This window comes from Mastigoproctus giganteus, chromosome 4, assembly GCF_048544385.1.
Source record: "Mastigoproctus giganteus isolate SK-2022 chromosome 4, ASM4854438v1, whole genome shotgun sequence".
NCBI classification, from domain to species: Eukaryota; Metazoa; Arthropoda; class Arachnida; order Uropygi; family Thelyphonidae; genus Mastigoproctus; species Mastigoproctus giganteus.
Window position 1 is genome coordinate 74,384,361 of NC_143578.1, and position 18,566 is coordinate 74,402,926.

General features: G+C 32.9%; 1 protein-coding gene across 5 annotated transcripts in view; it reads right to left on the reverse strand.

Annotated features, from left to right (window-relative positions):
* Window positions 1–18,566, reverse strand: part of LOC150086837 (ataxin-7-like) — a 298,875-nt gene that overhangs the window by 240,822 nt on the left and 39,487 nt on the right. For all 5 annotated transcript variants that reach the window (XM_090372777.1, XM_090372775.1, XM_090372778.1 and 2 more), the window contains exon 3: window positions 1,906–2,010. In XM_090372777.1, the coding sequence (XP_090228903.1) occupies window positions 1,906–2,010 (105 nt within the window). The remainder of the gene's footprint in view (window positions 1–1,905; window positions 2,011–18,566) is intronic.

Below are 18,566 nucleotides of genomic sequence, written 5' to 3' on the forward strand. Positions count from 1 at the left end.
ACAGTGTCTGGAGACTAGGCACCTGTGGGTTGATCTGATTGAGGTGTATAAAGCCTTGAATGGTTTTATACACCTCAATCAGAGGTGTATAAAACCAAATTCTATAAAATCAAATTCTGAGCAAGAGGAAGAATTCTTCCTCTTGCTCAGAATAATCGCCTGAGAGGGCATACATTCAAATTGAGGAAAGACGGTTGTAGGATAGATGTGCGGAAGTTTGCCTTTAGCCAGAGGGTGGTTGATTGGTGGAACAAACTTCCATCTGTCATTGTAGAAGTTGATAGCTTAAATAGATTCAAGGCAGAACTTGACAAACATTTGGAGGGAGTGGGTGGGTAAAATAAGGTTTTTTTTTTTTTTTTTTTGGCTGATGCCATATAAGCTTGCTTTCTTGCATCATGTGCCTTTGCTAATGCTAATGGGATCATATATAAAGGATGACACACCACTGAGAACTGACATTCCTAAACTGAAACAAAAGATCACCATCCATCTACATGTCCCAACAATAATAAAAGCAAACTTTCATTTCGGAAATTGAATCACTCTGTAGATATAACATAACAAATCACTCTGTGGTTATAACATAAAAGAGCACTAATACATACCTTACATACAATTGATAATTGATTAAATATGATATATATATGTCATTGTTTGACATATGTACCCTGTATATCACTGACTTTATAGCAGTGCTTCCCAAATGATGTTCCACAGAACCTTGGGGTTCCATGTAGTGAAAGTGTGGGTTCTGCCAGAAAATAAGGGGTGGGAAAAAAATAAAACCATTAGAATAACATTAAGACTTAAAAAAAATTCTAATAACGTTTCTCAAGAAGAATTAAATATTTTTTATAATTTTTTAAGAAATCAGAGCATGTTCATATGTTAATCAAATGAGTTATATGTATGTAATTTGAAATGATAAACATATTGTTTAAATAACAGAAGATACAAACTTTTGGCAGTGCCGTACTGTACTGAATATGCATGCATTGTCAGTATGGCTCAACTAGGAAGTCTGTAGTGTGAGGAACATTAATTGTGGGGTTCCCTAAGTTTTTAAATATTATGAAAAGGTTCTGTGGCTAAATTAAATTGAGAAACACTACTCTATAATAACATTTTCACAACGTACAATGTCTTTTCTAGGAATGCAACTTTCCATAAACCTGATGACCACCTGTAAATCTACTTAAATAGTTATGCACTGGACATAAACTTAAAAGCACTAAAACTTCAATTAAAAAAAAAAAAAAAAAAAACAGAGATAGATAAACAAAATTCCTAGTTAAAGTGATAAAGAAAATTATAAACAGTAGACCCTAGTTCACTGGACCGAAAGAACGTATCACATTGGTTTCAACTTATTAGGAAAATACCTTTCTCCTATTCTATAATTTGGATTAGATTCCAAAATCCTCTTAATTTTTTTCAGTGTCACTATTATTGCTAATATCCTCATTAAAAAACAATTCAAAATCAATCCTATGCAAAACAAACTTAATACTTTGCCCCTCCCCCCACCAAATCATAATACTTAGCATTTCCCACACCTGCAGATTGGATATTTTCAGTAAAGCTTAGAATTGTGACCCATTTTTCTTCTTCATGATGTACATCAATTATATAAATTAACATATGTTTAAACCAAACCACAAATCTAAGTGATTAAATGATTCTAAATTTATGAAAACATTCCACCATGTAAACCTTTCTAAATTTCAGGATATTTGTAGATGACATAAAATATATCCATAAACTAAAAGATATAAAACACAACAAAAATGCCAAAATAACATCTTGTGAATAGGAAATATTGGGCTGGATTACTGCTGATTGCTTGATTAGCTCAATACTTCCCAACAGGTTGGTAAAAACTACAATGACATATTTACTTACCAACATGAGTTCTGAATGCTTGTGGTTTTATAACATGGCTACAAAGCTCACACACAACTAAATAGAAGTCATCCCATGCAGGACATAAACCAAATAAAGGCATATCTAAAAGGAATTAGAAGTCATTCAGTGTAATATTCTAAATAAAATTTTTCTAATCAGAATTAAAGAATTTCTAGTAACTCTTAAATTTTCACTACATTAGTTTTAGTTCTCTGAAATGCATATGAATATAATTACCAGTTCTCTTCAGCCATAGCTTATAATAATTTTTTTATTAAGAAAATCTACAATTCTCAACAGAGCCATCATGCATTTTTCATGGTCAAAATATCAGCAGCTTAAAATTCCCTGCAAACCTGACCAGTTACTTTTGCCTATAAATGTTGCAATACAAAATGATCACACAAACAAAAAAACAGGTGGAAACATTCATTTTAACTTTTAAAATGCACATCATCTCTGCACTTCTACAGATGAATTACAGTTTTTGCAGTTTGTTTACTAAGGCAGCAGGTTTTTTCAAATGCTGAATAACATAACTTACCACCTCCCCCAATTATAGCAGAACCCCAATTATCTGGGTTTGGTCATTCTAGAACAACTATAAAAAAATTTTAAATGCAAAATAATGTTCACATACTTCTGCTTAAAGGTTGGTAGAATAAAAAAAATAATGAAAAAAAAAAAGTTACATAAAAGTTAAATAATTCGTTTTAGCCTTTTTAAGCTTATGAAAAGCAGGAGAGCTTTCTCATTTTTGTTGCTGGAAGAATTTTAACTGTCTAGTAAATGTATCTTAATGTTTGCAGCAATAACAAATTTCACTTTATTGTACAGTGCCTTGGTATTGTGCTACTTTCTCAAACAAATGAAATTTCTAAAGGTTAAATCTGCCATTGATTTAAAAGCTGGTTCACTGCTATGACAACCTGCTTCATGACTTAGAGGACCCTTATCAGATAGCAGGCAGTATCTAGTAGTATTCAAAGACAAAACAATGGTAACAAAGGTTATTTGAGGTGAGCTACCAATTTCCTCCAATAATTTCCAAACCCCCTTTAAATTTATTCAAACTACCTACTTCCATACCACTAGATGGAAGTTTATTTCTACAATTAATTACTCTTTGGCTGAAGGCAAAATTTTTGCCCATCTATTCCACAACAGTCCTTTTTTCAATTTAAAATTATGTATCCTTCTGCATGTACTGAAATTTTCTTACTGAGTTGTCACTAGTAGTTATCTGATAAGGGACCAATAAGCCTAACTGTCACAACAGCATCTCATCTCATAACATCAGATTAACCTTTCAGCAATGCATGATAGAGTGAGTCTGTTCTGCTGCAAACAAACAAACACACACTTTTACCATGTTTCCTATTGTTTCTCACTAAATCCTGCTAACCACAAAAACAGAAGGGAGGACAAGAACCTATGTTTGCAATTTTCAAAAGGTGTAAACAGCATCAACTTTCTAAGCCCTTTCATTAAAAACAAGAAATACTGTTTCAAAACTAGAACTGTTATTTTCTAAACAGCCCCTTAAATGTTTCAAAATCAGGAACTCACCTGATAGTATACCCTGCTGTTAGTTTAGATAATTCATCTAGTACATTAACACTTGGGCATGTCATTGTATGCATACCATTAAAGAATTCAATTCAGATTAGGGAAAAAAAAAAAAAATACACACACACACACACACACACACACACACACACACACACACACACACACACACACACACACACACACACACACACACACACACTCATTTAACCAATCACAAACTTTCCATTAATTAAAGGAACTTTTTCTCAGATTAAATTATCCTTTTCAGGGGTAACAACATCTGTGGTTCCTCGGCTGTGAGTTCCCACTAACAACTGCTCCGTGAAGCAAATTTCTTCATGGAATTTTGCAAATTTATAAAAATAAAAACTTTTTGCATAAATGCTTTTAAATATTAATTTCTTATTTTCAGTTAGTTGGCAAAATTTGAATGAAATTATTTTTAAAAATTAAATATGAATTTTTTTAACTCACAAAACAATATCAAACAAATGCAAAAAAATATAAGACTCTGTCACTTTTTTTTTTTTTTTTTTTTTGCCACTACAATTTTTTTCTACATTTATTTATGTATAAAGTTATATGTAAATAAATGTAGAAGCTTTTGCAAGCCCAAATTAGACAATGGCTTAAAGACACAACCTCCACCTCCAATTAAATTTCAGTCATTTTTGTGCTGCCATCTATTATAATATCTATAGTTACTTGGAAACACAGAAATGGAAGCATAATAATTTCGAATCTTGATAAATGTATATATACATGCTATTCCTTAAATCTACACAGAAAAAAATGTGTGTGTACTCAGGAAGGGGTTAATTATACTATTTTTAATTATAATTAAATGCAAATTGACTTAAAGTAATTAAAGATCTGTTAGCTTAACGTTTGTCCAGGGAAAATAATGGAATCACTGGTTAAAGAAGTAATGCAGGACCATCTGGACAAGCATGCAATTATATTGCAATCACAACATAGGCAGTCTTGTCTAACCAATAATTAAATGTGTGTGTGTGTGTGTGTGTGTGTGTGTGTGTGTGTGTGTGTGTGTGTATGTTATGGTGGCTCCAAGGCAATAGCCCATCTCCACCTTTGTTCTCTGTGATGGTGTAGAAACTCTAGGCCACTTTGCTACATGGGAGCAGCCAACACCTGGGCAGCTGACGCCTGGTGCCTGTCCTAAGGCACGATGAAACTGGCCTGGTTCAATTATCCTGTATGTGCTTGTGTGCCCAAAATCCCACACCCCAAGAACTTGGAATCACATCTATTGGACTCACTTGAGGAATACAGGGAGCTAAAGGAATATGCCCAAAAACTATTTGGTAGGCGTAAAACACTGATAGCCATCTACAGAAGAAGATAAAAAAAAAAAAAAAAAAATGAGACACAGAACACGCGTGGAGAGGACTCAAGGAGAACCTCGCCCAGGAACCTGCTTACTACTAATCATCTAAAACCAGCGATCGCAAGAATAACCCCATGGAGCTGCGGATCTTCCCATGATGAAGAGAACCACAGCCATAGCTAACAGACCAACAATGGACCTGACCAGTGTTCATAGCTGAGGAAAAATATGGCTATCAATGACAGAGAAGACCAACGAACATAGAGAAACTCCAAGTTGCTGCCTCAAAGGAGCCATATTGGCTCTATGCTCTGCACTCTCTTGTGCAGTGCAATTCTTTTACTCCCACTCCCGGCAGGGGAGAGAGGTGACGGCTTGCTGTCGCCTCTCTTCCCTGCCACACCATTTCTTCCCTCTGGTGGGGCATGGGCATGCCTCACTGAAAAATTGGGGGTCACCTACCCTATCGACCCTCTTCTTCCTATTTCACCCCCCAGCCTTCACTCTCCCCTCCCAGAACTTTTTCTTGCACAGCGTATAGCCCTACACGTCCAAATTTAAAATACACCAAAAAATTTCGCCCAACCTTTTAGGCACTTTAGAAACAGGCTTTCAGCGTCAAACCCCATATTAGTGCTTTAATGTAAGTGATTTAAAATGACCGTGGTCGTTCCAATTTTATTTTAGGTCCTAGCCACTAAAATCCCAGGAAAGTAAGTGGCAGGACCTGCCAGAGTACAATTGACTCAATGGTAACACCCGGCTAGCCTCCACGTGGCGAGGTATGGGCAACGTCTGGTCCCATTAGGGGCCTGGCGGCCAATAAGCCGGATAAACAATGGGCACAACATATAACACTACTCATGACCCACACACACTTCTAAATCTCTGGCTTTGACAGGGTACTGTCACCGATACATAGAACATTCGCGGAGATGGGAGAAATCCCAGGAGCCGCTAGACCCTCAATACCTCATACCTCATACCCACCAGAGGTAGTGCAATACCGGTGGATGCAGCCAAGAAGAGTAGTATCACTCTCACTCAACCATTCCTTTATCCATAGCAGTAACTTGCACAATGCCATACTACTCAAATTTGTCTCCAATTCCATCAGCCTTTCATGTGGAACAGTATTTTCTTGACACAGTTTTAACTGTTAAAGACAAAAACCAATCCCTGACCAGAAACATCTCTCACGGTTGTCCCCATGACATCATCTTAGGTTCAACCATCTGAAACTCAGTCATGGACAGCTGGCTATACAGAAGGCTTGAAAAACACAGCACAGACAACTTAATTTTATTTCAGGGTAACTTGAGGAAAGAATTATTTCTGTGGTTAATGAAGATTTAACTTGTGGAAGCCATAAAGATAGCTTTTCTGATTGAAATTTATAATTTCAATCAGAATTTCTATTTCTATATGAATTTCTATTTCAAATCCTGTGAAAACTTTTTTGAGATCTCTGCAAAACCCAAAAACTTTGAGTGGTAAAGAAAAACATGCGAGCTTACTTTTTTTTTTTTTTTTGTTAATTCTAGTCATTTACAGAATCCTTCATTGAAATTTATTATTTTTGATTTTTGAGGCTGTCTGTGCAACTGTCAAGTCTTTAAAAGGATCTTTAGTACCATTAAATCTATTGAAATCTAAAGTATTTAAGGTATCAGGATATCAAAACATATTAGTAGTCTTAGAATCTGGAATAATCATCTGAGAAATTCACTGAATTTTCAACTAATGTTTTTATACCAACATATGAGATATCACTACAGTTTTATTATTCATGATAAGGTTGCATCCTTGAAAAGATATTAAAACCATTATTTTCTAATGTTATAATTTAATTTTCATTAACTGTAATATTATCAGGGTTTAGTATACATCCTTGTATGTGAAAGTACCCTCCATGAAAGAAAAAATACTTATCAAAATTAAATATTTATAAAGCTCCTTAACATTTACATTTTTTTTCTAGACAATGATGAAATTCATAGAGTTCAGTTGATATATCTACAAGAGGTTGTCCAAATAAATTCCACATAATGTGTTCTACTTCATTTAATATGAAAATAATATTTTAAGTAATTTCAACCCTCCACCTTTTAATAACTTTTCAAGGATGTGCTTTGTGTTATAACTGTTTGTTTCTGTTAAGAATCATATCTTTTAATTATATTCATTTAAAATCAGTTAATCTTCTTAATTAGCTTATATAATAGATTATCATACTTTCTATATATATATATATATATATGTAATACATAGATATATTTTCTTCATTTAGGTTAACTGATCTTCCATATTCATCTGTTAGTGAACTAACTATTGAATTAAATGTTGTTTTACTGAGAGAAAAAAATACGGATGGGTTAGGTTTTTCAATTATAGCAGAAAATAGATAGCTTGTAGGTTTAAAGTTATATATTACATCAGATTGAATGCCATTATCATTAACTCCTTTTACAACTGAATGATGTACTAATATTTTATCTATTCTAAAAGTAATATTAGGTGTATACTTAACTTCATTTATTCTATCTTTATATATCCTTTTTTCAAACTCTAAATAATATATAACTTTCCTTTGGAAAAGCCAATTTCAAACCATCTAATTTAACTAAGAATCTCCCAGTAGAAAAATTACTGTCAAAAACAATAGGTGCTTTTTCTGAATCAAAATGAAGTGTTAAATAATTATTAAAGAAATCTAATTCATAAATGCCATTATGAAACTTTATTAATTTCCATTCATGACTATCAAAGTCCTTGAAGTGATTATTATCATACTTATTACTCACATTAAACCACAAATACGTATCTAACTTAGTTGCAATTTTATAGAGTTATCAAACATAAAAGATATACATCTATCTGAATATAATCTCAAACACTCTAGTGCTTGTTTTAGAATCTTGGAACTAATTCATATTTCACCAATTTCCTTCTATAAAAATTTAGTAACTATTGTCTATAAATGCACTATAAGAGATAACATTATTTCTACCTAGTCATTACAGAATTAAGAGATACCACAACACACAGTAGTTTTTTTTGTTATCAGTGCTTAATTAAACACAGTAACTACCTGACTGGGTTTTATTAGTTGCAAGCTATTAAGTGCATATCGTAATATAAGCACATATCATAAGGACTATTACACTTCATACCGAAAAAATTTTTTGTGAAAAAAAAATCTTCAGAAACTGTTATATTTTAGACTTAAGAAAGATAACATTGTTTTATACCTAGTCTTGCAGTAAGGAGAGAAAACACAGTTTTTATCAGTGCTTAAGTAAACAGAGCAACTACCTGAGTGCATTTTATCGGTTGATAGTTCTAGGTAACAGCTAGAGAGCTATATATGTAAATCTAATATGGTGAAACCTATGCAATTAAAAAACCACAGCAGTCTTAATTCCAATTAATTCTAGTAAAGAATGGGTGTACATAGCCTAAAGGTGACAACTTCAATTTTAAATATGTCATTCTTCTTTGCTGTTATAAATAAAGTATTTTCTTTGCTTACTTCTATCAATTTTTTTTCAAATTTTGTTCTCCAATTACTAATTTAAATATAATAAAAGGGAATTCCTCTCCACACTGAAAATAAAGTGTTAACTTAATATCCATGTCATCAGTTAACTTCATATCTTTATCTAATAAAACACCATTATGCATTTCAAAATTAATTACAGTGGACCCCCCCCCCTTTACAATTGGTTCACTGTATGATCGAATCACTTTACGATGAACTCTCCATAGTAAAATACCATTCACTATATGATATTTGGTAATCGCCAGTCATTGTGATCACATATACAAATTGAATTTTAATTCTATTAAATGGTGATTCTAATAAGTGAAAATAGGAGGATTATTATCCACAGGCTATAAAAGTAAAGATCACAAGTTTACACTTTATTACATTACCAATTAGCAAAATTAAATGATAATTTTAAAATCGGAAGAATATTTTCCACAGGTGAGCAAAATAAAAATTTATGCTTATGTACAGAGCTTAATTAATACTGCAATATGTACTCTACTAACTAACTGATATTTCTGTTCACTGAAAATTTTTTGGAGGTTGTAAAATTTAAAACAGTAAAAAAGATAAGCAAAGAACACAGCAAGCACAAATTGAAACTAACACGATACATGCAAGTGAGATATGGAGTAACAAGTTTAAGAAGCTTAAAAAGTAGTAATGAAGAGAAGATTCTTAAAATTTATGTTTTTTGTACGATTGAAGACTTCAGTGAAAGGGAAACACATTTCACCATAATAACATAACATTAAATCAGAAACTGCAAATCGTTTTTATTGTTTTATGGTAGTGACCCCCCCCAGAAATGTGCTTTAGAAAAATATCACTAAGACGTTCAAAACTGATTCTTATAACAGAACATATGATTTTAATCGGTTTTTTGAAATTTAAGCAGCTGATTCCATTAACCAGTCATGTTAACTGTACCTACTTATTTCACTTTACAATGGGATAGGCTTATGATTGTCTCCAACCAGACCACATGGTCTTTCTCCTCAGCCAATAGCAGAAAGTTGTAAATGTGTTGGCCACATGTTTTGTTTTTGCATCCTTTAGTTGAAGTGATTTTTTGTGTTAAATAGCTTAGTAATATAGCGAAAATTTCAACTTCTGAGGTCTTGGAACAAATTTTCAAAAATAATGTGTTATTGGGTTCATATTACGATATTTTCACAATACAATGGTATCTCTTGAACGGATTAACATCGTAAAGCGGGACCACTGTACTTGGAAATCTTTTTGAAAAACAATATGTTCTTTAGTAGATGCACAGAATGGGACAGAATATTTTTTCAGGTATTATAAATTTACTGCATTTTTATCAGAGTTGGGATAAGATGTGTTAATTATGCATTTTCCCACTGCATCATAAGACCCATTGGAAATAGGTAATGCAGCATTTTGTGTACTAAACTTTATTTGATCAACATAAGATTTATTAGCAGCATCATCATTTTGAAGGGTTAGCTATTTTAATTATTCTTTTATTCCTTGCATTAAAAATCATCTGATATAGGTATAAAAGGAACTGAAACATTCAATGAATGATTTATTTGCTGTTTCATGGCAATCCTCAGGAGGATATATATTTAGAATTTTTTTTTCTATTTGCATCATAAATATCATTTTTAAGAGTTAATGCATTCTCCATTTTTAAGTTCAGAGAATTATCTAAAGTTTCTTTATCAATTTTCTTGTCTAATGCTTTTATGTTATTCTCAAGGTTATTGCTTTTATTTTGTAGTTCATCACTTAGCATTTGTACTTTTTTTTTTTATTATTGATATCAGTATCTAGTGAATGCACTTTTTTGCTGTTTGATTCAATATAAAAGTTTCTAGATTTGATTGCACATTGTCAATTTATTTTGTAAGGGATTCTTTATTACTTTTTATGTCATTATTTAAAATTTTTAATTGCTCACTGTCTTCTCTGATATATGAATCAATACTCAACTTTATACTATCAATGTTTTTATTTGTAGTTAATTTGTAGCTCTTTAGTTTACTTTCCATAACATCATAAATTAATACATATAAGTTGACAAGGGATAAGAAAGTCATATAACGTAACTCGGAGATAATATTCGATACCGAAATACATATATATATTTTAGGGTTATATTTAGTGTTATAATAGGTTTAGGGTTATATTTTGTATTGGAATTTTACTGAACTTGAATAGAAATCGTGACTCAAACCAGAGCAACAAAGCAAAAGGCTCAAACTAGTGCAAGTGCTGTGGCTCAGGGGAGAACTGAGAGGGGGCGGTTGTCCTCTGAATCACAGTCTATTGAAATATACTGCTTGTTTGATGTTTGTGGACAATTAGGAACGGGACATGACATTGACCAGGGGAATGTCTTTGTGTGTGCGCAATGTAAGGAGTGCGAGAAAATCAGGTGCCAACTTGGCATTATTATGGACTTAAATGAGAGCTTGAAGGACAGGGTGGATGCCCTCGAAGGATTTAAATTGAGGGGCTCATCAAGCTCTCAGCTGCCCACACAGTGACGGAGCTTGCACTTGAACATCACGCAACAAAGCGGCAACCCCAAGGCAGAATAAGATGGTCCCAAAGGAACTAGTTTTTGTAGGTGACTCTATTGTCAGGGAAACGAGGAACATATTGTGCAAAAAGGATAGATGGAACAGGACCAGGGTATGTCTGCCAGGGGCAAAGGCTGATGATGATGTTGTAGGGCAGATATCATCCTTTAAGGGCACAAAGGGTGATATTGTTGTACACGTTGGCACTAATGATATTAAGAGTAGGAGACCGGCAGAATTACTTAACAAGTACAAGACAATGCTGAAAAAAAAAACCGTGAGTTAGGGTTGAATTTGAAAGTGTCTGCAATTCTGCCCAGACACGATAGGAGGGAGTATATGATGAGAGCCTTGTCGATCAATTCTGCCCTGGAGAGATTGTGAGGCCCAGGGGTAGAATTTTTCTCAGCCTGGTCTGTGCTTGTTAACAGGAGAGACTGCTTTTACAGGGATGGGATACACTTAAATAGAAAGGGTGCAAGAATATTTGTTGATGCTATCGAGGGAGGCAGAGTTAGGTGAGTTGGAAAACTGCTAGCTTGAGGGATACAAGGACTAATAAATTAACAGTAGCCGGTGGCAAAGGTAAAAGTGATTCTTGCACTACTTCTATTGAAATGCAATTGAGCAGCAGCCTGGAAAGCAAGGCAATGGGAATTTCCAGGACTGCTGAGAGTCATAGTGGAACAAGTAAATACATGGGCTGTATTAGGGTAACTAAGAGTAGAAATAGGCACATGTATACTTGCATCTTCACCAATGCTACGAGTATAGTTAATAAATTCGATGAGCTTGAATTGCTAGTCAAGACATCAAAGGCAGATATTGTTGGGATATCAGTGACATGGTGTCACACAGACATAAGCAGTGCAAAACTGGAATTTGGGGAGTACAATGTGTAAAGAATGGATAGACAGGACAGGAAGGGAGGAGTTATGCTGTTAGTTAAGAAACACATAAAAACCGAGGAAGTGAAGCCAGTCGACATCGCTGGACAGTACAGTGTCAAGTCAGTTTGGTGTGACATAAGCATTTGGAGATCAAAATTGAGAGTAGGAGTGTGCTATAGGCCTGATGACTCTGATTAGTATAACAAGGAACTGTACAGGGAGATAGAGTGGGCCAGTAAATCAGAGAGTCTTATAATGGGGGATTTTAATTTCCCAGATATTGACTGGAATTTGTGAGTTGGTCACTCACACACACTAGAAAGGTTTCTATGGATTTATTGGATGATTGTTTTCTACATCAGCATGTTCGGGAGGCAAATAGAGGGAGTAATACTCTTGATCTGATTATCAGTAGTGATTTGTCATGCATCAAAAATCTGCAGATAAAGGAACCAATAGGTGGCAGTGATCACAGTGTGCTGAAGTGGGATTTACTCAAAGAGGTAACTACCATCAAGGGTAAAGGGAAGGGTTTTTGCTTTTGTAAAGGTAACTACAGTGGTCTGAGACAGTATTTAAATTCTATACGGTGGAACTAACTGATGATCTTACCAACAGCAATTTCAAAATGGGAAGCATTCAAAGAATTAATCTTGGAAGCTACTAGGCTTTTCATACCAACAAAGAAATATTGTTCAAGATTTAGGCCTAAATAGATGTCAGATGAAATAATTAGACATGTGACAGAGAAGAAAAATGCATGGGATATATATAAATTAATGTGTGACACAGTAGTATGACAGAAGCTGGTCTGTAACCAAGTTACAAAGGAGGTTAGGCAGGTGAAGGCAGATTACGAAAAATCTTTGGCAAACAATGCAAAGAAAAACAGCAAAGAGTTCTTTACTTATGTAAACTCTAGAAGGAAGGGCATGAATCAGATTAGTCCACTTGATATCAATGGTTCAACTGTTGATGATCCTGCTCAGGTAGCTAACAAACTAAATGAATATTTTGCATCAACATTCACATATGAGGAGTTATTTAGCGAGGGGAAAGCCAGAGGTGTATTCAACTCTGGCAGTAATCTAGATAATCTTGTAATAACTGAGAGTAAAGTGAAGGAGAAATTGTTGAAGATAAACACAAGGAAGGCACTTGGGGTGGATGGAATCTATCCAGTTATATTAAAGGAGGCGCAAAGGAAGTAAGAAAACCTCAGCTAAAATTATGAGAGCTTCCCTGGACTCAGGGGTGGTACCCATGGACTGGAGATGTGCAAATGTGACCCCAATCCACAAAGGAGGATCAAAGGGAGACACAGGTAATTACAGACCTGTTAGTTTAACTTCTCTTCCAGGGAAATTAATGGAGGCACTGGTTAAATAAGCACTGCAGGATCATCTAGACAAGACTTCAGTTATAGCTTGGATACAGCATGGTTTTGTTAAGGGAAAGTCTTGCCTGACCAATTTGATTGAATACTAAGATGTGGTCACAAAGGAACTGGATGCAAGGAATAACTTTGATATCACATAGTTGGATCTTAGAAAGGCTTTTGATACTGTTGCACATGGAAGATTGCTGCACAAATCGGAGCATTATGGCATTGGAGGCAAATTGCTGCTATGGATAAAGGGATGATTGAGTGGGCGAGACAGAGAGTGGTAATCAATGGACACTGCTCATCGTGGACTAATGTTATGAGTGGAGTCCCTCGGGGTTCAGTATTGGGTCCATTGTTGTTTTCTGTATTTATAAATGATGATGGTATATCAAGCTTAATGTCCAAGTTTGCAGACGATACAAAGGTTGGCAGGGTTGTCAAGGACATTACTGACACTATGCTGCTGCAACAGGATCTGGAAAAGTTGAACAGATGGGCTGGGAGGTGGCTTTTTTTTTTCTTTTTTTTTTTTTTGTTATTTAGGAGCATTAGCAACTAATGCCGTATTGCTCCGGGGATATGCGGTGGTCATTCTCTGACCTTTCCACATCCTCCGTATTTGGTGGCCACTGGCTCGAACCCCGGTCTAATCAAGAAGCGTGTGCTACACACTGCTGCTCCTGTCCACCTGGCTACTGAGGGGCTAATCTGGGAGGTGGCAAATGAAGTTTAACATTGACAAATGTAAAGTACTACATATGGGAAACAGTAATCCCAGAGTAATGTATCAACTCAGTGGTACCACACTGACAGTGGTAGAGAATGAAAAGGACCAGGGGGGTAATTGTGCAGGCAGATATGAAGTTTTCTGAGCAATGCAGATGGTTTGCAAGAGTAGCTCATGGTGTCTTGTCAATGATATACAGGAATTTTTCTAGTAGGGATAAGGTGATTATTCCCTTGTATAAGGCAATGGTCAGGCCACAACTTGAATACTGTATACAGGTCTGGAGGCCTCATTTTAAAAAGGATGTAGAGCTGTTGGAACAAGTACAGAGAAGTGAATGGAACAAAGGATTGCTCTTATGAAGAAAGGCTTAAGTTTTGCAAATTACACTGTCTGGAAACTAGGCACCTGTGAGGTGATCTGATTGAGGTGTATCAATCAGAGGTGTTTGAGCATGCTCAATGCAGATGGGATTCTTCCTCTTGCTCAGAATAATCGCCTGAGAGAACATAAATTCAAATTGAGGAAAGACGGTTGTAGGATAGATGTGCAGAAGTGTGCCTTTAGCCAGCGGGTGGTTGATTGGTGGAATAAAATTCCATCTGTCATTGTAGAAGTTGATAGCTTAAATAGATTCAAGGCAGAACTTGACAAACATTTGGAGGGAGTTGATGGGTGAAATAACGCTTTTTGTTTGTTTGTTTTTTTTTTTATTGGCTGATGCTATATAAGCTTGCTTTCTTGCATCATGTGCCTTTGCTAATGCTACTTAATTTTTGATGATGATCTTTAAGTTTAACTAAGTCATTTTGAAAAGTGAGTTTTTCATTCTGCATACTTTCTGTAATATGAGTAACATTCTCATCTACATATATTTTTTGATTAAAGAGGCCTGTGCGCTCTGGATTCATTATTAATATCGAATTACTGTGTCCACAGTAATTCGATATTAATACATATTTTTTAGTGACTGAATCCATATCATGCTCAGAATTTTTTACATTCTTCAATTTCTTATTATCAATATTAAAATTACCATTTTCATCTAACTTAAAACATATACCAAGAGGTCCTCTTTCATCTTTACTGGTTTTTGATCTAGATATAGCACCTAACTTACTTCAATAGCATGTTCATTTCTAATCTCATTTATTTCTCTTTTATTAGGGAAAGCAAAAAATGCAAAATAGTTACACTGAAGATGAATATCTTTAGGTACTGCATAATAGCTCTGTGGTAAGCAAATCAAAGAAGATTTTTTTTTCTACCTCTAATGAATAATTCAATTATTTTATCTTGATTCCTTTCAGTAACTCAACAAAATCGTTAAACTATAAGATTTTGATTACCCTGATCAAGGAAATCAATATCAATCATAATTAAATATGAATTTCATTAGTAAATTAGTCTTTCCAGATGCACTAGGGCAAATTAATAGAAAAAAGGCCATTTTGGTGATAATGCATGCACATTAATATATTTCTTTTAATCTATTTCATAATTTTTAATAGGTGCATTTTTCATTTAATATTTTATTTTATAAATGAATAATCCTTGCGATATATTCAAACTACTAAAGTCTATTGCAGAGAAGCGAAAGAATATTAAAATGCATAATAAAAACAAACTTCTAGAAGAACTTCTATCAGAGGATATTATGAAATTTCAGAAACAGTTATAGAAAAGCTAGAAGCTATACCTACAAGTATAGCTAAAGCTATTGAAGGTATACCTAAGTATAGCTTAATGACCTCAGAAGGTAAAAAATCTAAAGTAATTGAATACACTGAATTTCTTAAACTAGATCCTGATAAAGGATTAGACAGAGGATATTTAGAAGCTAATGAATTAATGATGCCTAGTAAATTAATACTAACAGTAACAACATCTGAAATATAAAAAATAAATAAAAGCATAATTGAAAAACTAAAATCTTTAGGTGGAAAGAAAAGATTGATTAAATCTCCTGATGATAAGAATTTCATCAATCAAGAAACTGAACATTTAATAAAATATAAAATGGCTATTAGCTTAATACCAACAGCATTAGAATATAAAGGATCAGGATTAGTATATTCAAACATGGATGAACTCGACAGAAAATTAGAAATGATTATTGCATTCAAAGACAGCTGGAAATAATAGCATTGAGTTAAGAAATCAAATAGTAGAAATATTAAACATTTTCTTGAAAAATGATGAACTCACTCAAGATGAACATATATGATTGTATGAATTATATCTTAAATAAATTTAATTTAAATAAATGACATAGCAATCGTATAAAGTATATCTATCTGATAAAAGAAAAAAATTGCTAACACTCAAAAATAAACTGTTGGAATAAGAATTGATAAAACTAAATCCACTAATTCTAATTTACAATTATCTCAGAAATTAATCATATCAATAAATCAACAAAAAGGATGTAATATTACTTTAAGTAAATCTCAGTTACAAAAAACTGGAGGCTTTCTTCAATTTTATTACCTCTATTACCTGCTAGAGCTAAGAAGCTCTAGATCCATTAGGAAGTATAAGGCTTACTAAAGTAGATAAATTAAGTGTTAAAGGAATGTTTATTAGAGATCAATCTCTAGATGCATTAGATCTCTAGGGGCATTAGGATGTATGAGGCTTACTAAAGTTGTACATAAATTAATTGGTAAAGGAACATTTATTAGAGATCATTATGTTTATTAAAGCTAAACAACAATTTGGATTAGGAATTGATAAAATTTCTCCTGTAATATATACAATGAATATTTACTGCTTAAAGCATAAAGCTAAAACAAAAACTAATAATATTATGCAAACAAAAACAAAGACTGAAAGAAATATAATGAAAGGGATTTTTAGAGTATGTGGAACAAAGAAAAGTTTTTTTTTTTTTTAAAAAATGGCAGCTTAAAGAATCTGCATTATAATCCTTTAATAGGTTATTCAGGTATTTTTGAATTACAAAGAAAAACAAATCTCCGTGTGAAAGAAATAAAAGAATTTTAACATCAGCAAGATGAATATACAAAACAAACCAGTGAAAAGAAAATTTTAAGAGGAATTTATGTTAGTCATATAGATGATCAGTTTCAAGCAGACTTAGTTGATATGCAAGAATACAAATTGTTTAAAAACAACTAACTACATATTAATAGTCATAGATGAGTTTCTAAGTATGTATGGCTATACCTATTAAGAAGAAAACAGGTGATGAGATGTCAAAAGCTTTTCAGATATTTGCAGAACAAATTCCTTAAAAAAAATACAGACTGATAGAGGTACTGAATTTATAAATAAATAAATGCAACAGCTTTTTAAAAATATAACATTCATTGGTTTACTACTGAAAATATAAAAACAAAAGCTCAAAAAGTAGAGTGATTTAATAGAATTTTGAAAACAAAAATGTGGAAATACTTTATAGCTAATAATATTAGGAAGGGGACAGATATATTAGACACACTAGTTTCAAATTATAATAATTCTTATCACAGATCTATTAAAATGAAACCTAGAGAAGCAAGTAAAGCTGAAAATGAAAAAAAAAAGACTCTATAGCAATCTTTATAAAAAGGAATTATCAGAATCTAAACCCAAGTTTCATATTGGTGATAAAGTTGGAATCAGTAAATACAAAGGAGTGTTGATAAAGGGTTATTTACCTTTTTTTACTGAGGAAGTATTTGTTATTCCTGAAGTTGTGATGACTAATTCTATTACATACAAGATAAGAGACTTAAATAATGAAGAAATACAAGGTTCATTTTATGAATAAGAGTTAGTAAAATTCAGTAAGCAAGATGTTTATCAAATAGAAAAATTTATTAGAAAAAAAAAAAAAGGAAATAAATATCTCATAAATGGAAAGGCTATTTTTTGTTTACTTCCACTGAATAAACTTCATGCTTTTTGCTTATTAGATTCATAGTTCTTAGTTGTTCTTTTTCCTCAAATAAACACACTCTTTATAATAAGTTTTTTAATTACACATTTTTTAATTCCTTCTCCACTTTCTCATCAATTTTGCATGCATACATATTTTAACTTAAACCTATGAATTCATTCATAAATTTTCCATTACATTCATCTTTCATTTTTCCAATTATTTTGTTATTTACCCTAGGTATGTTATATTTATTATTTTCTAGATAATCTGATTCATCAAAGTAGTGTATCATTTCTTTCATATCTTCATAAAAGCCATCAGTCTTAATATCATATATAAAATTATATTGTTTAAATATAAGATTCATCAAAGTAGTGTATCATTTCTTTCATATCTTCATAAAAGCCATCAGTCTTAATATCATATATAAAATTATATTGTTTAAATATAAGATTGATATCAAACCTTTATTGTAGGAAATCTTGACCCGACGCTCACATCAAACTAATCCAATTAATGTAATATAAAACCTTTAAGTATTAAAATCTTTAAAACCATGAACATATCCCTATTAAAGGATTGTTGAATTATATGATATTCATATAATAAAGATTTTAATACTTAAAAGATTTTATATTACATTAATCGGATTAGTTTGATGTGAGTGTCGGGTCAAGATTTCCTACAATAAAGGTATGATATTGATTTTATATTTAAACAAGAGTACTTAAAGTAGGAAAAACTGA